Here is a 23222-nt window from a genome sequence, read left to right as displayed (position 1 = left end):
TAAATGGAACAAGGCTAAAGATTCAGTGACTCTCCCAGCTACACCTCGTTTCCTTGTGGTGTCATGTACCAAAGAAAGTCTTTTGCTACAGCTAATCCATTTATTATTCAGCTAGGTATTGATGCAGTTGGAGGCCCTGTGAATTACTGCTCTCGCTTACATAATGGGACTTTGCTTCTGGAGACCAATTGTGATTTTCAAGTCCAACAACTGCTTACAGCTTCATTGCTTCACGGCTATCCTGTTCATGTCGAGGCCCATCGTATGCTGAATTCTTCGCATGCGGTTATTTACACTTGGCTGCTTGATGGTCTGACTGAGGGAGAAATCCAACAGTATCTCACTGATCAGGGCATCACTGCGATCTATTGCGTAATGAAAAAGATTGATGCAAACTTTATGCATACATGCACTCTTTTTCTTGTATTTGATTGAATGTTGCTTCCATCAGTGATTAAGGCAGGCTATCAATTCATCACAGTCTGACTGTACATTCCAAAGCTGATGCATTGCTACCAGTGTCAACATTATAGTCACATTTACGTGTCCTGTCTAAACATGGCCAAATATGTTATTCGTGGTAGAGATTGCTCATGAGGGCAACTCCCTACCTCCTTCTCCCCTCTGTATCAACCGTAATGATGATCCTGCCTCCTAATCCTGTGAGTGCCCCAAGTATCTCGATGAGTGGGTTGTGCAGGAGATTCAGGTCAAGGAAAAAGTTCCCTGTCCTGTTGCCCCCAAGTTGTTGGCTAGCTGAAAGCCCTGCATTTTACCATCATGCACTTACAGTACTGTCACACAGACTTGTGACCCCCAATTCGGTACTGCAGCTGTGAAATTGCTGAGTATCATGGTAGGATCTCCGTCTCCTTTTCCTGCAGCTGTGGAACAAGCCACCAAATCATTGCCACCCGTGGCAAAATCACCTGCTACACAACCAGCAGACCGGAAAGGACAAAAGGAGCACTCCTATGAAGACATTTATGTCCCTCTGGCCAACAAACATCTGGGTCTTCGTCTGCCAACCATAAAATTTCTGAGAAATCAAACAAAGGCAAATTGTCTTCTTCTTCCCCAACCAGGGCATCCTCTTTAATAGTGTCGTCACATCATACCCTCAGCCAGCTGACCTCCATTTTGCTGGCATGCACCGCTACCGTTTTTCTGCCCTGGAATCCACAGGCCAACCCAGGGAGAATGCCAATGCATCTGTGGATTTCATGGAACAGGATCTTCCAGCCTCTGTGCCCTGTAACAGTGAGTCTTCAAAGGCTGGCATTTGGCACCACAAAGGTGAGTGTCCTTCATTTGTTCCCTCCTCTCCATTCCCTATTACATCTCTTCTCCAGTGGAAGGTATGTGTCATTAGATCCATCAAGGAGGAGTTACAGCTGCTCTTGAAGTCACACCAGCCAGCTATTTTCTGTCTCCAAGAAGTGAAATTGCATCCGCACAACTGGTTTAACATCTCACGTTTCCTTCTGGTCCGGTTTAACCTTCATCCTGAGGACGGCATTCATCTCATGACGTAGTTGTGCTGCTCATTTGGGATTATGTCCGTAGCTAAATGATCTCTTTGAACACCCAGCTGCAAGCTGTTGCAGTCCACATTTTTCTTCCTTGTTTCAGCTTTTCTCTTTGTAACATTTACACCCCTTTGTTATTCACTGTCACAATGGCAGACTTACTCCAGCTTATTGGTCAGCCCCCTCATGCTGTTTTGCCGCTCATTGCCTATAATGTGCAACATCCCCTTTGGGGCACTTTGAGGACCTGTCTGAGAGGTTCCCTAGTGGCTGACATTCTCAATCAACTTAACAGTGGAGCACCTGTGCTCCGTTCAGACTCCATACACACCTATTGCCATTCGGAGCTCTCGTTCTGCACTCCCCAGCTTGCCCATCATCTTGAGTGGTTGATTCTCCCCGACATGTACTCAAACGACCATTTCCAGTCCGCTATCAATTTGCTGACTCCTACCCCACCTGTGTGTAAACCCACTTGGCAGCTTTCTAAGGCCGACTGGAGGCTTCACTTCACCCTCGCAACCTTCGGTAAACAACATTTCCCTAGTTGTGATGACTAGGTACCTCACGAATGTTATCTTTACCACTGCAGAATGTTCCTACCTTGCACTTCTTTACTGTGCTGTGTCCTAGTCCCCTGATGGACTGAGGTGTGCCATGATGCAATTCACACATGGAGATGCGCTTTCTGCAATTATAACCATCATCCTATGATGGCAAACTGTATTAATTATAAACAGTTGCATATGCATTGTTGTTGCATTCTTCGGGTTAGCAAAAAAGCTAGCTGAATTGCCTTTATTAGTTCTCAGTAACAGTTGCACTCCCTTGTCCATCATGTGGGACACCGCCAGCTCTCTGGGACCAAGGTTCATTCCCCAATTTCTGGCCGACCATAGCAGATATCTTTGTGGACCCTATTGCTACCTCCAACACCTTGGGTTGCTTTTTTTGGAAGAGATTTTGAGCTCCACCCACTATCATTCCACCTTCCTCCCTCAGAAAAGAGTGAAGTGGGTTTGGTTGATATCCTTCACCTCTCAGAATCGTGAATGCTACAATTCTGCCTTTACTGTGAGGCAGCTTGACCATACTCTCACATAGTCCCAATCTTCAACCCGAGGGCTGGATGATGTCCACTTTCAGGTGTTGTAGCACCTCTCTCTTGCGGGCAAGCACTTTCTTCTTCATATGTTCAGTCGCATTGGGCAGATTGCACGTTTCCCAGAGACTGGCGTGAAGCCAATGTCATACTAAGCCCGGTAGAGACAAACACCTTCCTTCTAACTACTGCCTCATTTCACTCACCAACAGTGTTTGCAAAGTGATGGAACATATGATTCACATTTGAACTGGTATGGTGGCTTGAGCCTCGCAATCTACTAACCACTGCACAATGTGGATTTCATGAGCATCATTCTGCAGTTTTTGCAGAAATACCAGACTGTGGCTGTGTTTTTTTATTTGGAGAAAGCATAGGACACCTGCTGGAGGACTGTTATCCTCGACCTCTGTACATGTGGGACATCCAAGGCCACTTGCCCCATTTCCTTCAGGAATTTTTAAAAGACTGATTTATCAAGTACATCTGGGTTCACCCTCGTCGGACACTTTTATCCAGGAGAAAGGGGTGCCTCAAGGCTCCTTCCTGTGCATCAATCTCTTTGCTGTAGCCATTAACCCTATTATGGACTGTCTCCCAGCAGGTTCCCTTTTCATTGACGACTTTGCAATCTATTGCAATTCTCCTTGAGCTTGTCTCCTTGAGCGGCGTATTCAGCAATGTCTCAGTTGTCTTTACTTGTGGAGCTTCAGCAATGATTTTTGCTTTTTCACTGACAAAACAATTTGTGTGAATTTCTGGCAGTGCAATGAGTTTCTTCCACCATCTTTGCATCTTAGGCCTGTTGCTCTTCCTTTCATTGAAACTATGAAATCCCTGGGGCTTACGCTTTATAGGAAGGTATCTTGGGCCTCCCAAGTCTTATCTGGCTGCACGCTGTACCCGGTCCCTCTATGTTCTACATGTCCTATGTGGTACTTCCTGGGGAGCAGACTGGACCATCCTTCTCCTTTTATACCAATTCCTTGTCCATTCAGTACTAGCCTATGAGTGTTTTGTATATTCATCTGCATGTACATCCATCGTATGCTGTCTTAACACAATCCACCATAATGGAAAACTTTTGGTCACTGGCGCCTTTTACACTAGACAATCTCTGTCTTCCTCTACAGTTTTTGCCCTCTACAGCTCCCTCTACTTCCATGGAAGTCATTCCCTGATGTCTTAACAGATTTCCTACCATCCTGTGCCTTCTCCTTGTCAGTGTTTCCCATATATTGCTTTCCTCTCTGATTCTGCGCAGAACTTCCTCATTCCCTACCTTATCAGTCCACCTGATTTTCAACATTCATCTGTAGCACCACCTCTCAAATTCTTTGATTCCCTTTGTTCCAGTTTTCCCACAGTCCATGTTTCACTACCTTACAATGCTGTGCTCCAAATGAACAGTCTCAGAAAATTCTTCCACAAATTAAGTCCTATGTTTTATTCTAGTAGACTTCTTTTGGCGAGGAATGACATTTTTACCAGTGCTAGTCTGCTTTTCATGTCCTCCTTGCTCCATTCGTCCTCGGTTACTTTGATTCCTAGGTATTAAAATTCCTCCTTAACTTCATCTACTTCATTACCAACAGTCCTGATGTCAAGTTTCTTGATTTTTTTCTGCTACATCTCATTACTTTCGTCTTTCTTCAATTTAGTCTCAATCCATATTCTGCATTCATTAGACTGTTCATTCCATTCAGCAGATTATGTAATTCTTCTTCACTTTCACTCAGGATAGCAATTTTATCAGCGAATAGTAATATTGATATTCTTTCACCTCGAGTTTTAATTCCAAGCGTGACCCTTTTTTTTATTTACATCATTGTTTTTTCGATGTACAGATTGAACAGTTGGGCCAAAAGACTACATCCGTGTCTTACATCCTTTTTAATCCGAGCACTTCGTTCTTGGTCGTCCACTCTTATTATTCCCTCTTGGCTCTTGTACATATTGAATATTATCCGTTTCTCCCTACAGCTTACCCCTGTTTTCTCAGAATTTCAAACATCTTGCGCCTTTTTGCATTATCGAAAGCTTTTTCGTGGCCAGCAGATCCTATGAATGAGTCTTGATTTTTCTTTAGTCTTGCTTCGATTATCAACTGCAACATCAGAATTGCCTCTCTCGTTCCTTTATGTTTCCTAAAGCCAAAAAGATCATCATCTAAAACATCCTCAATTTTCTTTTCCATTCTTCTGTATATTATTCTTGTCAACAACTCCCATATATGAGCAGTTATGCTTATTGTGGAATAATTCTCACACTTGTCAGCTGTTGCAGTTTTCAGAATTGTGTGGATGGTATTTTTCTGAAAGTAAAATGAGGAGGTATTGAATAGAATTGGGGAGAAGAGGAACTTGTGGCACAACTTGACTAGAAGAAAGGATCGGTTGGTAGGACATGTCCTGAGACATCGAGGGATCACCAATTTAGTATTGGAGGGCAGCGTGGAGGCTAAAAATCGTAGAGGGAGACCAAGAGATGAATACACTAAGCAGATTCAGAAGGATGTAGGCTGCAGTAGGTACTGGGAGATGAAGAAGCTTGCACACAATAGAGTAGCATGGAGAGCTGCATCAAACAAGTCTCAGGACTGAAGACCACAACAACAACAACAACAACAAGATGGGATGTCACCAAACTCATATGTTTTACCCACCAACATGAATAGTTGTTTTGTTGTGACTTCCCCCAATGAGTTTAGAAATTGTGATGGAATATTATCTATCCCTTCTGCCTTAATTTGATCTTAACTCCTCCTAAGTTGTCTTAAATTCTGATTCTAAAACTGGATCCCCTATGTCTTCTAAGTCGATCCCTGTTTCTTCTTCTGTCACAAATCTACCCCCTCATAGGGGCTTTCAATATACTCTTTCCACCTATCTGCTCTCTCCTCTGCATTTAACAGGGGGATTTCCATTGCACTCTTAATGTTACAACCCTGGCGTTTAATTTCACTGAGGGCTATTTTGAATTCGCTGTATGCTGAGTCAGTCCTTCCGACAATCATTTCTTTTCTGATAACTTCTCATTTTTGATGCAGCCATTTCATCTTAGCTTCCCTGCCCTTCCTACTTATTTCATTCCTCAGCGACTTGTGTTTCTGTATTCTGAATTTCCATGAACATTTTTGTACTTCTTTCTGTCATCTATCAACTGAAGTATTTTTTCTGTTACTTTGGTTCTTCACAGTTACCTTCTTTGTACCTATGTTTGTCTTACCAAATTCTGTTCTTGCCCTTTTGAGAGATGTCCATTCCTCTTCAACTATACTGCCTATTGAGCTATTCCTTATTGCTGTTTCTATAGCCTTAGAGAACTTCAAGCACATCTCGTCATTTCTTAGTATGTCCGTATCCTACTTTTTTTTGTATATTGAATCTTCCTGACTAACCTCTTAAACTTCAACCTACTCTTCATTACTACTACATTGTGATTTGAGTCTGTATCTGCTCCTGGGTATGCCTTACAAACCAAATACATCTCCTCCTCTTGTGACTCTTGAACGGAGTATTCACTATTAATAGCTTAAATTTGTTACAGTACTTAGTCTTTGTCCTCTCTCGTATACATTGTCCCAATCCCATATTCTCCTTTCTTCTACTCCTTCCCCTATAAAACTGCATTCCAGTCCCACATGACTATTAGATTTTCATCTCCCTTTAGTTACCGTGTTACCTTTTCAATATCCTCATACACTTTCTCTATCTCTTCATCTTTAGTTTGCGTCATCAGCATGTATACCTGAATTATTGTTGTTGGTGTTGGTCTGCTGTTGATTCTGATAAGAACAGCCGTATCACGGAACTGTTCACAGTAACACACTCTCTGCTCTACCTTCCTATTCGTAATGAATTCTATTCCTATTACACCATTTTTTGCTGCTGTTTATATCACCCTACACACATCTGACACGAAATCCTTATCTTCTTTCCATTTCACACTGACCCTTACTACATCTATAATGTACCTAGGCATTTGCCTTTTCAGCTTTTCTAGCTTCCCCACCACGTTCAAGCCTCTGACATTCCATGCCCCATTTCATAGAACATTATTCTTTTGTTGGTTATTCACTCTTTTTCTCATGGTCATTTCCCCTTTGGCAGTCCCGTCCCAGAGTTCTGAAGGTGGGGCTATTTCAGAATCTTTTGCCAATGGAGAGATCGTCATGACACTTTTTCAATTACAGGCCACAAGTCCTGTGGATACACATTATGTGTCTTTAATGCAGTGATGTCCATTGCCTTCTTCACTCTCATACTATTCATCATAGCTTATGCTTCCGCCTTTAGAGGCAGTTTTCCATCCCAAGGACAAGAGAATGCCCTGAACCTCTGTCCGCTCCTCTGCCCTCTTTGACAAGGTCCTTGGCAGAATGAGAGGGATTATTTACACCAGAAGTCTTTGGCTGCCAATGCTGAATATTAATCAAAATTTATGTGGTGTTGTCAAACCCGGTACTGAGGACATTTTGATTGCTAATCAGAGATGCTAACCCTAGACCATGGTATTTCATAGTGGTAACAACTGAGGAACAGTGGCCACTTTTGAAGTCTATAGGCCATCTCGTCAAGCTGATGTGCTACGGGGCTAAAGAGAGAGACTGAAGATTTGTAATCTGTAACTTGGTGAAACTTGACACTATATAGAAATGTATGAAACTTTTTGATGGATAAATAAAAGCCAGGGCCTCCTTTTCTGTTTGAGGGTAATACTCCCATGCTGCATTTAGCATCTTCGAGGCAAAAGGAATTGGCTGGTGAGAACTGTTTGCATTGCATTCAGACAGTATGGCCTGGCCCCAAGCAGTAGTATGAGTCATTCATAGCCACAGTAAATTATCAACCTGGCTGATACGTGGCCAGGTACGGGCCTGAACAAAGACTTGAACATTAGCTCACAAATGGGTCCAAACAAACACTACATCTGACTTAGAGGATATGCCACAGTATCTGCCCACAGGATGAATTTGTGGTAATACACAACTGTGCCTATAATTACTTGGAGCTCCCTTACTTTAGTTTGTTGAAGAATGGTGTCTCTAGCCACAATGTGACTGTTCACTGGCTGGGTCCTCCGACAGTAAATGACGTGCCTCAGGTATTCAATAGAGGCTTGGAAGAAATGTGACTTATCCAGACTGCACTTGAGACCTGCATCTTGTACGGGTCTGAAATAGATGCCAAAGGTTATGGAGATGAACACCGCATTGAAATCGCCACAAAGATGAAGCTTGTCATTTGGTTTCTTGATAATCACTTAAGTGCTGCAAAATCTGTGGTCTTACATAACCCAGGCGAAAAAAGGACTAAATATTCCTTGCACAGTTCATCCGACTCTTGATAGGACACAAAGTCAAAAACTAGAGGAATCAAGTCAGTGACCATGAATCCAAATGTCGTAAAAGCATCCAAGCCAGACAAATTTTTTGTAATAGCGCAGTCCATCACAAGGAATGTCAGTTAGCTCACCACTGTCTCATATGTCATCCCTGCTGTAAATTGTCCATGGATAGTGATTTGTTGCCTGTTATAACTGACAAGACGACACAAAGTAGAAGACGGTGGAGGGGCGTGTTAGAGTTAAGAAGTGATGCTGCCATGGCTGTACCCACTTGTAATCATAGGGATGTCCTGTTAATATGCACATTGTTGAACAGTTTGTTAGAAACAGTCACAAGACATGCTGTGCTGACAACATTTATGTCCTTAGCTTGAGAGCTTGAAGCTGGAGCAGACCGAATGTGCCATACTGCTGCAATTTGTCCTCACAAAACAAGTGAGGCAAGATGGCAGGGGCTTGAGGAAACTGGTCTGCCATGGACGTGTTTTTGTGGAGTGTGATGGCTGGGCTTACTGCATTGCCTTGCTTCTGTGTCCAGAGTTGTGCTAGAAAGTGAGTCCCTTCCGTTGTCTAAGTTGACAGTGACCATGTCTGCCCAAGAACCTGTTTGACAGCTTGCCACATGAGAAACTTTGAGTGATTGTGCAATAGAAAGGACATCATGGAGGTGGCTCCTCTTATTGCAGCACCCATTGGCAGACATCTTTATCAGGAACAGATATAATGATAGCATCCCAAACCAGTCAGCGTAAGATTCCTTAATGTTGGCAGTAACAAATTGACACTTCCGACTTAAACCTTGCAACTCCACAGCCCAAGTCTTATTCGATTGATGAGATTGCTTCGTGCACTGATAAAACTTTGCTCTCAAATGTGAATGATCATCTGCACTCATTGCCACGTTTATAGTAACTACACACACACAATTAAGTATGTACATAATATTAAAATCACTTTAATGAGAACACACTTTAGAAGTTCCATACAAAGTGCGAGTACAATGTCAGGCCGAGTGCGATTAGGTACTGAGAGTCCCAAGAGCAGAGTGAAGTGAGCATGTGAACAAATCATAACAGAATGAGAGAGAGTGCACTCCACTCTGGCATTATATTATGTGTTTTGCTAGTCAGTATCTCGAGGTTGCACTGTCTGTCAGCTGCGTGCACCAACCTTGATGCTGTGCTGCCTTTGATGTTTGATCATGCCACTGCTTGTTGACTGGACCTTAGCTACTGGGTGTGGGTGAGTTGAATCGTAAAGAGAAATGCTGGTGCCTCACATCCTGTTATGGTAACATCTGGTGATGTGCTGGTACGATCAGATTGGTAACAGAGATTTACCACAGTTACAATGCAATTTTTGTTGGGGGTTGGTTGTTGATCACTGCTTTGAGAAAATATTTTGAGTCACATGAGAAGACTGTCAAGTATATTCTACAGCTAGCTTGAGCTAGAAAGTGGCTTTCAGGATGCTTTCTGCTCTGTTCAACATTTTTCTCCAATCACTTAAGAGAACATTGTTGCAGTGCTGAAATTTATTGAAGGAGAGGAAGCTGTAGGTCTGTCCATGTCAGCATCACCATTCTTCTCAACTACATTACATCGAGGAAGCTTTGACTGTTACTACACCCTTTGACAGAGGAACAGATGACACATAATATTGAAAAATAAAAAATAAATCATTCTTTCAGATTTCAGACTCGAGAGTTAGAACTTCCAGTACAACACTCCAGCACAAATATAAATAAAAAATGTGTCATGAGTTGCAGTCAACATCAGAATTCTGTTGTGGTATAGCAGCATGTAACATTAGCGTTGTACTGCAAGTTCATACTCACCTAAACAGAGAGCTGATCAAGTGATGTGGTTGATGTCATACTCTGCTGCCAGAAGACTGTAAACGAAGTGAGTTATTGATTGGTTTTTAAGAATAAGGAGATAGATACAGAACAGTGGAAATATTCCTTTCTTTTTTTTTTAATTTGCAATATTTTCCTAGTACCCTTCATCAGCACACCAGATAAAAAAATTAATCACCCCCAGGAGACATCAAGCTGACACCATGTCAAACCACCTGAATTCAGCCAGGCATATTTAGAATGTAAGGTAACTGTTTTTGGTACTTAGAATTTGTCTATTTTCTTAGACAGTGTATCAGTTACATTGATATCTGGTAACATTTGTGTATGGAGTTATTCTAGCATTTATTGATGGAGATATTCTTGGTCTTCTCTTGCATAAAAGTGTATTAGAAAGGATTTAGTGTTTCTAGGTTCATTCAGTCATTCTTTTAGGTGTGTGCGAATGCTATTGGAATAATAAACCCTAAACTTCTTCATTCCTGGATAGCCCCTTTTATGTTAAAATGAGGAAAACACCACAATTAATTTCTTGAACTTGTTGTGAGTAGAATATGCTTGATTTTCACTCCAGTTATTGATGTACAACATTAATGTCTCTGAGTTCTATCAGCATGGACCACTCATAATGAAAGTGGTAAATGTGAGCCATGTAACAGTTTGAACAATTTCTTCATTGAATGCTAGTGGCATAGTTGTGTACTAAATTGAGCAGAATTGGTAGATATGATCACGGGAAAAGGGAGGAGGACAGTTTTCTGGAAAAATCAGTTCTTGTCAGTAAAGGCTTATTCCACATCAGTGTTAAGGTGGATAGTTGAGTATCTACATATGGGGGAACTGAGCAACATATAGGATTACACTGTACCAGTGGCAATTTTCTAATGGATGCAACTGTAAACAATATGAGTATCTCATGTATAACACCATCTGTCAAATACTGTAGACCGTGCAGTTCTTAAAACTAGGTGTTCAAAACAGCAGGGTTTAATTACCTTGTGGATCAGTGTTATGTGACTAGGCAGTGCAGATTGAAGGATTACATATTTGTATTCATCACATAATAATGGACAGTTACTGCTGCAGACAATGTATGCATTGAACATCTAATACGAGAAGTAATTTTTTTTGCCTTCTGAAACTGTGTCCTTATTCTTTTACACACTATATTTAAAACATGTCCACAGCCAGTTGTATAAAATGATTAAGAAACTAGATGACACTTCACTTAGTACTCTAATGTATCATGTAAGCAGTATTAACACAACAATTGTTGTGTGGTCAGATAATGAATATCATTGTCTTGAGATGCAGTACAACATGCAGTCTTGTATCTCATGTTTAAAGGAAAATAATGAACGACTTGACAAGTGATACAAAGCCGAAATTATAGTAGAGCATGTAGGAGCAATATAATAGTAGACAATTTGTCATTTTCACAGAAGTACTCAAGCTGCTGTTTGGAAATTATGATAAAAAAGTCTTCTGCCAACTTACTTAGGCTATAAAGAAAAGAAAATAACAATGCTTTCTTCAGAAACACACTTCTTGTCAAGCCTCTGAAGATTTTTTTTTACATAAACCAGTTTCTCCCACTATTAAAACTAAACTGAACTCCACCCAAACAGGCCACGAAGGCCCAACAGTACCGACCAGCCACTGTGTCATCCTCAGCCTACAGGCATCACTGGATGTAGATATGGAGGGGCACGTGGCAACACAATGCTCTCCTGGTCATATGTCAGTTTACGAGACCGGATCACTACTTCACAATCAAGTAAATCCTCAGTGTACCTCACAAAATCTTAGTGCACTCTGCTTGCTTGCCAGCAGCACTCGACAGACCAGATGGTCACCCATCCAGGTGCTAGCCCAATCCAAAAGTGCTTAACTTCGGTGATCTGAGGAAATCGGTGTTACCACTGTGGCAAGGCCATTGGTTTTGCTCACTATTAGATATTATAAGATGATTACAAACATAATACATCATCACATAAACATTTGATTATGTTTCATGAATGTGAGATGTATTATTAAAGCTGAGTATATCCAGCACAAAATTGTTACTGTTACAGGTTCAAGACAACAATGGTGAAAGAAATGATCCATAGTGTTCTCAATGATGAATTAGGAGGCAAAACTTACAACAAAGATGAAGCTGAAGTCTGGATAAAAGTTATTGCCAACACTCTACGTGGCAAAGTAAGAGGTCTGTTTACTTGTTGAATATACTTTAATAAAAATCAGGCTGTCATTGACATACTCTAGTTATTACCCAAAGTTTTGTTTAAAATTCCTATTTGGACTATTCCATTTACTATCCTACATAAAATACAGGAAGGGCAACCACTCAGCTACAGCAGACTGATGTGTGGCACATAGAAACACACAACAGAAAACAGTGTTCACACTGATTTTCTACTCGTGATCTTTCTCTTGCAAAATGTACACACAAAATTCAAACAAAATATAATATTAATAATATTATAAAAAAGTACACATATTCATCCAAATGCCGGCCGCAGTGGCCGTGCGGTTAAAGGCGCTGCAGTCTGGAACCGCAAGACCGCTACGGTCGCAGGTTTGAATCCTGCCTCGGGCATGGATGTTTGTGATGTCCTTAGGTTAGTTAGGTTTAACTAGTTCTAAGTTCTAGGGGACTAATGACCTCAGCAGTTGAGTCCCATAGTGCTCAGAGCCATTTTTTTTTTATTCATCCAAACAACCATGCAGACACCCAAACACACACTCCTGTGCCCACAGCACGACTATCCTGCTATTGGAATTTATTTATGTAATGAGAATTTTGACAGTTACCATATTTAATATTGGTCTTGCAACTGTTCACTGACACTGAGGTAACACTTTCTCATCTTAACTACAAGTAAACAGTATAGACATCAAAGAGAGAGATGTATTGTGAAAAGACATGGATGTAATGGAGTTATAAAGAAAGAGCTATTACAGAAACTATTGTTTTAGTGACTTAGGAAAAAAATGTGTGTTAGGTTAACTGGACACCAAGGGAGACAGATTATGTGGGCCAGTCCAGTTAACCTCAATATAGTTATTTACTTTTGTGATTTACATAATTTCAAAAATATTTTACATCATACTGTGTAAGAATTGTGATTAAGTATACTTTAGAACTAAGTTTTTACTTTCAGATGCCACAAATTTGCAATCGTACAACCAACCACCGATCATATTTAGTTGAAGATCTGAAACTAGCAATGACAGGTATCAAAAAAAGAATTAGTATTTTTGCAGCATGTAATCAATTTAAAATGATGACCATGACGTAAACTTATGGCCATCAAATTAGCACAAAAAGGTGTTTACACCTGTAGGAGACATTTCTTTGTGTTCCTATTTAAAAGAAATAGCTGTATGAATTATGGTTTATCGTTCACAGTTACAAGGAAGGTAGCATATAAATTTGCTGCAGCTAACAATAAGCAACGTCTACAAATTGACAACAAGAAAACATGGTTGGGAAAGTGTGACTTTGTTCTTTTATGAAGAGGCATAAGCTCTCACTTAGATAACCTGAAGCTACTAGTCTGAGTCTTGCAACTAATTCCAGTTGGTCAAATGTTGGTAAGTTTTATACCAATTTAAAAAAAAAAAATCAAATTTGGACCAGAAGGCATATGCAAACTTGATGAGACAGGCCTCACAACAGTACAAAAGCTTGGAAAGGTAATGTCTGCATGTGGCCAAAAGCAAGTAGGAAGATAATTTTTACAGAGAGAGACAAACTTGTAACCATGTGTGGCATTATTGGGGCACTGAAAAAGCAGTTTCTCCATTTTGTTTTCCATGTGTGAATTTTTTAGATCATCTACTCCTCAACAGTGTACCTGGAAGTGCGGGGCAGCTTACACCTCAGGATGGATGACTATAGACATATTTACGGATGTATTAGCACATTCTGTCAACGTGAATGACAAAAAAAAAAAAAAAGGCCAAAACTTCTTATCATTAACAATTGTGAAAGCCACATGTCACTAAGAGTGATAACATTTGCCAAAGAAAATGGTGTAGTTTTATTTATAGGCCTTTCAAGTCTTATCCCAGCAGAGCTTGTGACAGGTGGCTACTAAATCATCCTAGTCAGACACTTTATATCTGTGATTTAGCAGGGTTAGTGGATGAAGCATTTGCATGTACTGTCACTCATTCTATTATCAGCAAAGGTTGCAGAGCTATAGGAATAGTGCATTTCAACAATGAAACATTTGCAGAAACAGATTTTCTGCATTCATCTGTGACAGACCAGCTTTTGAGCCATTTCAGAATGAAGTAGTTGTTTCCAGAAAGTAATATCCCGCTACAGTTCCAGGGACGATTCCTCTGTCATCTCCTGCTTCTGCTACTGACTTATTTCCTTCAGCTTCTGGTACCTCTATTGTTAATCTCACTTCTTCTTGTCTTCATGACCAAGAACCCAGATCAGAATTATTTGTGCCTCCTGTAGCCTTGCTTCCATACTCACAGTGTGGTCCCTGAAAAAGAAATAATCATGGCCGAAAGAAGGTGGAATCACTTATTTTTAAAGTTCACCTCTGAATACCTGCCTGGAAGAAGCAGCCTCTGACTGAGAATTGAAGAAGAACAAAAAGAAGAAAACTGTTTGGCAAGAACTGCATTCGTCATCAGATGAATGTGCTTACTTGGCAGAATCTGATTGTTCTTTGAATGAAGGTGAAGATTTTTCAGAAATTAAAGACGGTGACTTCGTAATTGTTAAAGGGTGTTGGTAAAAAAAGGTTCAGGGTGTAGTTTTAAAGCTGTTGTGAAGAAGTCTCTTTGTTCAGGTGTTAAGGTGACTTTCTATAAGTGGCATGGACTTTCCAATAGATTTTACATAACAATTGAAAATGCATTTGTTACCACTGCTGATATTTAAAGAAAACATATATCTTAGAATTCCTGTAAAATTTAATTCAGGTAAGTTACATAGATAATGATAAAGACCAATTTTTTAAAACATAAGATGATCCATTTAACCTAACCCTCCACCACTAGCCAGAAATTCTTCTATGGAGTAGAAGCAGTTGTCAATCAGAAACAACTTCAGTTTGTGTTTGTACTAAATTTTATTGTAAATAGTCTTCACTTGTTTGCCGCTGGATCACGTTACGCAAATTCCACAACCATTAAATTCTTTACATCGTCGGGTGGTTGGTCAAGGATTTTTGTGGCTATATACCTCACTCCTTTCTGTGCCACACTAAGACTGATGGGTAGTGTAAATCATTTCTTCTTATAGTATTATATTTATCAATGTTACTGCTGTTTTCAAACTATGAATGATTGTTGACATATAATTTTGTAAGGGATAAATGTACTATGAGAATCTTGTCAGTATGCCCAGCTGTTTAAAGAGATTCTCGAGTGGACACCACATATTATTCTTATTATGTGCTTCTGTGTAACATGTAACTTTTTTCCTCGCTAATGAGTTACCCCAGAATATCATTATAAGTGTAAACACCTAAGAATTTAGAATATTCTGCTTCATTTATTTATTTCTCTCCTATATTATTTGTAGTCAGATATTGTGCATCACTGAACGACATATACTGATTTTATTCAGTGTCAGTCCATTTGCAGAGAACCAGTTATTAATTTTCAACAACTTATTATTTACATTTTCACTCGTTTAAGTTTCTCCATTAGACTTGATTATTATGATTGCATTGTCTGGCAAGAAAACTAATTCTGTTATTTGGATATGTGGTGGAAGATCATTTATATACAACAAGAACAAGAATGGCCCCAATATCAGTACTTCTGGTACACCTGTAGTGATTATTTCCCTTTCTGAAGGTGCTGTCTCATTTTATACAAAATGAAAACCATTTATCAGCAAGATCTCTGCTACCACAATATATGAAACAGTGGAAAATCCAGGATGGAATGTAACAATATAATGAAAAGGATGTTGCTCCTCACCATGTAGTGGAGATGCTAAGTCGCAGAAAGGCGACTCCAAGCTATCTGGCTCAATCTGTCAGAGACTGTGGTCGTGTGTGTGAGGTGCTTTTGCTTGAGTGTGTGCATGTGTCTATGCTGTGTATTTTTGACAAGTCCTTGTTGGCTGAAAGTTAACTTTCCAACAGTCTTTTCGTTGTGCCTTTCTCTGGCTCAGCATCAGCACAATATATGAGTTCTTTTAGGAGAATTTGTCGAGTTGAACAATCAGATGCTTCTGATAAGTTACAGAAAATACCAGCTGGTGCTGTTTTGTCACTTAAATTTTGTATAATGTGATTCATGACTAGAAAAATAGCCTGTTCTATGGGGAAAGGTCATATATAAATCTAAATGTAGACTAAGTCTCTTATTTTGAGAGAGAGATACATTGCATACATTGTCTTTTCCAGTACCTTCAGGAAGGAGGTAAATAGTGAGACTGGTCAGTAATGGCTTAATACGTTTCTAGTAAAGGGGTCTCACAATAGCATATTTCAATATGTCTTGAAATATCCTCTGTGATAGTAATGTATTGCACATGAGACATGTGCGTGTATGTTTAAGGCACTGCCTTATCTATTGAACTGATCATGCCAAACTTTTGAGTCACTTAAAGGAATTGTTAATTAAATACATTGGCTACCTGACTGAAATAATTTTTTATTAGGCTTCCTTTTTTAATAACAAAGTCCTCACATCCTGTAATGATATCCTTCTCCCTGAACTTTAATTCCCTTTCCAAGTTTTGCCATGGTTTCCTTCACAACTAGCTCAGTGTACAGATTAAGTGACATTTGGGATTGGCTTCAACCCTGTCACTCGTTATCAGCGACTGCTTCCTACTCATGCCCTTCATCTCTGATAACTGGAATCTGTTTATCTTACTTATTGTAGATACCCTTTCACTCCCTGTATTTTATTCCTGCTAACTTCAGAATTTCAAAGGATGCATTCCAGTCATCTTTATCAAAAGCTTTCCCTAAATCTACAAGAGCTGGAACTTAAATAGTGGCAACTATTTATTCACAACCAATACAAAAGAGTTACATGTTTGCACCTGTTACTATCCTTCAAAGTGTTCACCAGCGTTGTGTAGAACCTGTTGCCAGCGATGTGGAAGGTGTAGTATACCGTTAGCAGAGCCTGTTCTGTTGACGGTGTGAATGGAGCGGTCCACTGCCTGTCGAATCTCTGGAACAGTTCTGAAGCGAATGCCATGAAGTGGTTTCTTCGTCTTCGAAATCACATCAAAATCACAAGTACTTAAGTCCGGGGAGCATGGTGTATGGTACAGTACTTCCCAATCCCATTGACTGAATAGAGCAGCCACAGCTTGCACTGTATGCACCCGTGCATTGTTGTGGAAAATGGTTGGTGGGTTGCGCAGAAAGCATCACCGCTTCTTTCTCAAAGCTGGTTGCAAGTGATGCTCCAAAAATGAACAGTAATATTGTGCACTGACGGTCTGCCGTGGAGGAATGTAATGCGTTAGGAAAACACCATCACAGTCATACACGAGAATCACCACAACTTTCACCAATACTGGGGCTCTGATGCACTTTCGTCTTTCGTGGCAACCCATAATGACGCCATTCGTTGGATTGGCATTTCAGTTTTGGCTTGTACAATGTGGCCCATGTCTCATCCAGTGTTACGATACAGTGTAAGAAAGCCTCTCCTTCGCGCTCATAGCGCTCCAAGTGCGTCTGAGCAGTGTTATAACGCATCCATTTCTTCTGCATTTCCGTCAAGTCATGCGGAACCCCTCATGATGCAATTTTTCACATGCCCAGTCATTCCTTCAGGATGCGAAGCACAGTTGTATGCGCTAATTCGGTTTCGTGGGCCTAATTCGGTTTCGTGGGCATACTCATGAATCATATGGCGTCGATCACTGTCCACTAATGCGCCAACAGCATGCACTTCTTCTTCAGAGACACTAGGACGACCTGCCCGATGCATGTCTGCCACAGTTTGCCAACCTTCGTTGAAGGCTTTTACCCAATGTGCCACTGTTCTGTATGGCAATGTCGATTTCCTGCATGCCTCTTGAAGAGCTTGATGACACTATCATGCTGTACAACCTCTGGTACATTCAATCTTGATCCAACTCCATTGTTCATGTTTCGAAAACATAGTGACACCGTTACGTTAGACCAGTCGCTCACAAGTGGCTGTGTTTCCCTTGATTGTGTGCACCTGTGGGATGGGTGAGTCCATTTGCTCCGAGGTAAGGTAGGTATGTCAACAACTTGTGCTATCAGGGACAACATTAGATTCCATTGCGTAGTGTCTCCACAGCAGTGTTGCCCCTATTTAAGTTCCAACCTACATACAAATGTTATAAATATAGGTTTGCCTTTCTCCAATCTATCTTCGCAGGTAAATCACAAGTCCAGTACTTCCTTGCATGTTCCTACATTTCTCCAAAACCCATACTAATCTCGAGATCAACTTAGCCAATTTTTTAATGCTTCTGTAAATAATTCATGTCAGTTTTTTACAACCTTGATTTATTAAGCTGATGGTTTGTTAATATTCATACCTTTCAGGATGTGCCTTCCTTAGAATTGAAGTTATTACATTATTCTTATGGTCAGAGGGCATTTTATCAGTCTCATACATTTTGCATATTAGGTGAAATAATTTTGCCATGGCTGGCTCTTCTAAGGATCTTAATAGTTCTGAGTAACTGTCACCTACTCCAGTGGTCGTGTGTCGACTTAGGTCTTTCAGTGCCCTGTCAAACCCCTCTCGTGTTGTAGTAGGTAAGTACACTTGCCTTGCAGTGGCGAACATTGGCTTTGTGTCAGTCTTTGGCTATAGTAATGTGATCACTATGCTGTTCATAGTAGCTTACCCACGTCCCTATTTTATTATTCATTATTAGGCCTACTCCTGTCTACTTTTGTGTTATAACTGTGTACTTCTGTGACCAGTAATCCTATTCATCCTGCACTGTACTTCACTTATTCACCCTACATCAAAATTCAACCTAGGCATTTTTCTTTTTAAATTCTCTAAATCAACTATGTGATTATGGGATCTAGCACCCCACACACTTACCCATTGAATGCCAGTTTTGTTTTTCCTGATGGCAACATCCTCCTAAGTAGTTCCCATCAGCAGATCTCATTTTACCAAAGGGAATGCCATCACTATTAGGCCATACAATAGTGTTACATATTCTTGATTAATATAACAGCTGTAGTATCCTCTTGGTTTTAGGTGTTCAAAGGACCAACATAGCAGTACCATGTTGGTTTATGTAACACTGCCAGATCTGATTCTTTCTCCTGCAACTCCTGTAAAGCTGCTCTCTTTCTTCAAGAACCATATGGTAGTCTGGCCTCTCCACAGATAACTGTCCAATGTTGTTGAAGCTATAGTGCAGATATCTGTATCACAGGAGCATACAAGCCACTCCATTGCAGCAAGGTCCATGGTTCTTGGGGATGAGATAGGTGTTAAGTTTTTCAGGAAACATGATCATGTCATTGATTGATTACAAAAATAGCTGAAGGGTAATCTTATCAAATAAGCACAAAGTTTTAATACAGGGTGTCTGGGTTAAACACATATTTATACAAAATTATTAACTTGAGACATACCTGAGATATTTATTTGTGGATTGTTTCTACAAGCATGGTTTCTCAAAATGTTTCCTTGTTTGTTCGAGGCAGCTGGTACCAGGTGTGCATGCACGTAACTGCTGTGTTGATGTAAACTTGTGTCGGTAGCCATGTGGACTCCACAGCAGGTGTCCTATGTGACTTCTCATGTGGAGCTAAAGTTTATTACACTAGTAAAACATCATTTTCAATGTGAGTATGGACTGCAACCAACCGACAATTTTCCCACTTATTTAACAATCAAGAAGTGGGGCAAATGACTTCAGGAAACTGGAAGTTTGTTTTTGATGTCGAGTCGCCACGCCAAGCATGCAATTCCACAGGCTACCCACGACTTCTTCATGATGTAAACTTTCAACAGTATGGTGCACCATGCCATCCTGCGAACATTGTGAGTAATTTCTTGGATCATGAGTTCCAGATTGGTGGATTGGGAGAGATAGTGCATTGATTGCTTGGCGCTCAGAAGCCCAGACATTATGCCACTTGATTTTTTTCTGTTGGGGGTTTATGAAGAATCTAGTATACCAGACACCAGTGGGTGATCTACCTGATCTGTGTAATCAAATTTGTGCAGCTATTGCAAATGTTATGCCTGCAATGCTGTAAAACATTTTGAGACAAGTGAAATACAGATTAGATGTCTGTTATGCCATTGATGGCAAGCACATCAAGGTGCATTAGATGTATGAAAAACATTTTAAGTTACCTAATTTGTAGAAACATATCGTCAATAAATATCTCAAGTACTTTGCAAGTTGTTATATTTTATATTATTATATCTTTAACTTGGACACCCTGTATTCTGATAGAGGCATGATCGGAGGCAGCAGAACTAAGCTTTTTAATGAGACGATGACTTTTTTAATCTGCTTAGGTTCATTTTTGAAACTAATGTTGGTTGGTGGTAGATGCCTTATGTGTACAAGTAAAGTAATGTACCTGTATTTGTTTATTAGTGGATGCAATGTTTGCTGCCACTGTGCAGAAGTAACCATTGAATTTGGAGGCCAATGATTTGGAAGCATCATATTTTGTGCTAAAGCTGTTTTCTTGGGCAGTTTCATTTCGGTTGCAATTTTTGTTTGTTTTGCATTTATTAATGTTTGAAATGATTTTTACTTGAGAATACTATTTTTTGCATAGACTATGAGATTCACTTTTTAATAACAAATTGGAGAACTTTATCTTGCTAGTGGTAACCGATTTTCAACAATTGCCAACTGATTGTCTTCTGAATATGGCAGAACTCTCTCCGTAGTTCACAATATATTAATCCCAGGAGTTGTCCATCCCTTACCTTTGCCACTGTTTCTATTTTACACATATATATTTTAGGGGAAAATAACTGCTGTAGGAATGTTTTAAAGAAAGAGTTAAATTTTCCATCTATCTGTTTACTTTATCATTTTTTCCCCCCAGCATTCATCTCCTGTGACTGAGACGTAGTTTTTTTATTCTGTGATACAATACTTTTCTTCCATTATCTATACCTGAATTGTGAATATGTGTTATTGTTAACATTCCTACTAATGAACCAAAGTCTGCCACCTGCTTTACCTATGTTTGAGCATATGTGATCGTTCCATTTCATATTCCCACAAATTGTTAAAAGATATTTGTATGAGTTGGGTGTTTCCAGTTAGTGACTCATTGACATTGTACGAGGGTTGTCCATAAAATAAGGTTACCAGGGCGCTACAGTCCTGAAATGTGCTGTTACAGTGGATCCCATGATTCTGTAGTGTACCTTTGTTCCCCCACTTCAAATCCCCTCTCTAGAAAGCTGCCTGCGGAGCTCAGTCTTGGCTTGGCAGCCACACGTGATTGATCTCCCTCTCGCTTTGACCACCAGGTGTGAGTTGTGCTCAGTGATCCGTTTCCTGTCTGCAAAAAACATTGCAGCGGCAAAAATCCATTCCCAGTTATGCGAAATGTATGGAGACAAGTGTATGAGCGTACAACACATGCACAAATGATGCAGAGTGTTCAAGAATGGGCATACTGTTGTCCGTGATGAGGAGCATTCTGGAGGTCATCTGATGAAACAATCGCAAAAGTGGAGGCAGCGGTGCTCTCAGATCGAAGATTAACAGTTCGTGAGCTCTCCTAAATGATCCCTGATGTCAGCAATTTGACAGAGCATCTGGGGTATGCTAAGGCTTGCGCGAGGTGGGTGCTAAGAATGTTGACCAAAGACCACAAACGTCAGCACTTTGAAGTGGCCCAAGAACTTCTTCAAGATCACGGAACTCATAGTGAGGAAGACCTCAACTCCATCATCAATGGAGAAGAGACTTGGGTGCAGTACCGCACATCTGGAACCAAAGAACAATCGAAACAATGGAAGCACCCACAGTCGCCAAGATCGCGAAAACTCAAACAAACGCAAAGTTTTGGCAGAGTGATGGCAACACTGCTTTGGGACAGGAAGGAGGTATTGTTATGCAAGTTCTTGCCCACTGGTACAACAGTCAACGCTGCTGGGTACTGTGAGACACTGCAAAAATTGCACCGTGCAATTCAAAACAAGAGGAGGGGTATGCTGTCCAAGGGGAAGCGTTTGCATCAGGATAACGCCGACCGCACACTGCTAAAGCCACCAATGAGCTCATTTCAAAATTTGGATGGGGTATTCTTAAACACCCACCCTACAGCCCAGACATAGCCCTAAGTGACTACCATCTCTTCCCTAACATGAAGAAACACCTGGGTGGAACGCATTTCAGTGACAGAGAAAAGCTGGAAGAAGTGGTATCTGTGCGGCTTGGTGGCAGATTTGTTTGACTCGGGCATTTAAAAGCTCGTACACCGCATGCAAAAATGTATTGACCTCAGTGGCGGCTATGTAGAAAAATAGGTTAAAGTCTGAACTTTCCAAAAATGTATGCATTCATGAAATTAAAATATGTTTTACACTGTGAAAAAAATTGGGAACATTATTTTACGGACACCCCTCGTAATTATAGGATACTGCGTTTTTATGTTTTGTGAAGTGCACAATTTTATATTTCTGAATAATTAAAGTGAGTTGCCAGTCTTTACTCCTCTTTGAAGTCTTATCACATTCTTTGTTTGTCTGTCATGATAGGAACACGTGCATTTGATGAGTTGTGCAGGACAATGAAGCTGTGTAAGACACAAAGTGAACCAATGAAGTAATGGTACCACAAGATGCTAGAGCTGGAAGCAGTCCAACCAGCAAATATAGCCCCAGTATAAATTGGTAGGATAACTGAAAACCAGAAACATGCCAAAATCGTTGCAAGCAAAGTCCATAGAACCAACAGAGGAGCCCGAAACTGTAATCCAAAATAAGAATTCTGGGTCATTGTGGTGAAAATATAATGACTTGTGATTGAAGGCTGTGTTTACAGAAAGGAAATAATAGATTGGTGAGTAGCGTAGGACTTTGAAGCCACTCAACAGTGCATGGCTAATGCTTGCTTATTAGAGGGTGTGCCCAGTGTACTTGTTGCTTATGCTTTACATGGATGTGATCCGAAGCCGCTGTCTTGGACACTGCGAAGTTCTCTGTCTCATAATTGATATATACGTCATAGGATACTAAATCCTTCCCCTCTTTAATCAGCGTGTAGGGTCAAAAATGGGTGAGATTGATGGAGTGATGCTGATATTCTCACTCAATGTCTCCTACATGACAGTGTCAGAAGTTAGACCATGCAATGGGAGTGTAAGTGCACAGGACGGTCGTGGCCGCTCCTTTGGTTGTGAAATGGTGCTTGGCTCACATCTAGCAGAGTGTGTGC

At 40.4% G+C, this 23222-nt stretch overlaps 1 protein-coding gene across 3 annotated transcripts in view; it reads left to right on the top strand.

Annotated features, from left to right (window-relative positions):
- The window catches only part of LOC124582996 (dynein light chain Tctex-type protein 2B-like), a 114522-nt gene that overhangs the window by 12725 nt on the left and 78575 nt on the right, over positions 1-23222 (top strand). For all 3 annotated transcript variants that reach the window (XM_047133018.1, XM_047132322.1, XM_047131473.1), the window contains exon 2: positions 11914-12047. In XM_047133018.1, the coding sequence (XP_046988974.1) occupies positions 11914-12047 (134 nt within the window). The remainder of the gene's footprint in view (positions 1-11913; positions 12048-23222) is intronic.

This window comes from Schistocerca americana, chromosome 1, assembly GCF_021461395.2.
Source record: "Schistocerca americana isolate TAMUIC-IGC-003095 chromosome 1, iqSchAmer2.1, whole genome shotgun sequence".
Taxonomy (NCBI): domain Eukaryota; kingdom Metazoa; phylum Arthropoda; class Insecta; order Orthoptera; family Acrididae; genus Schistocerca; species Schistocerca americana.
This window is presented reverse-complemented; position numbering and strand designations above follow the sequence as displayed.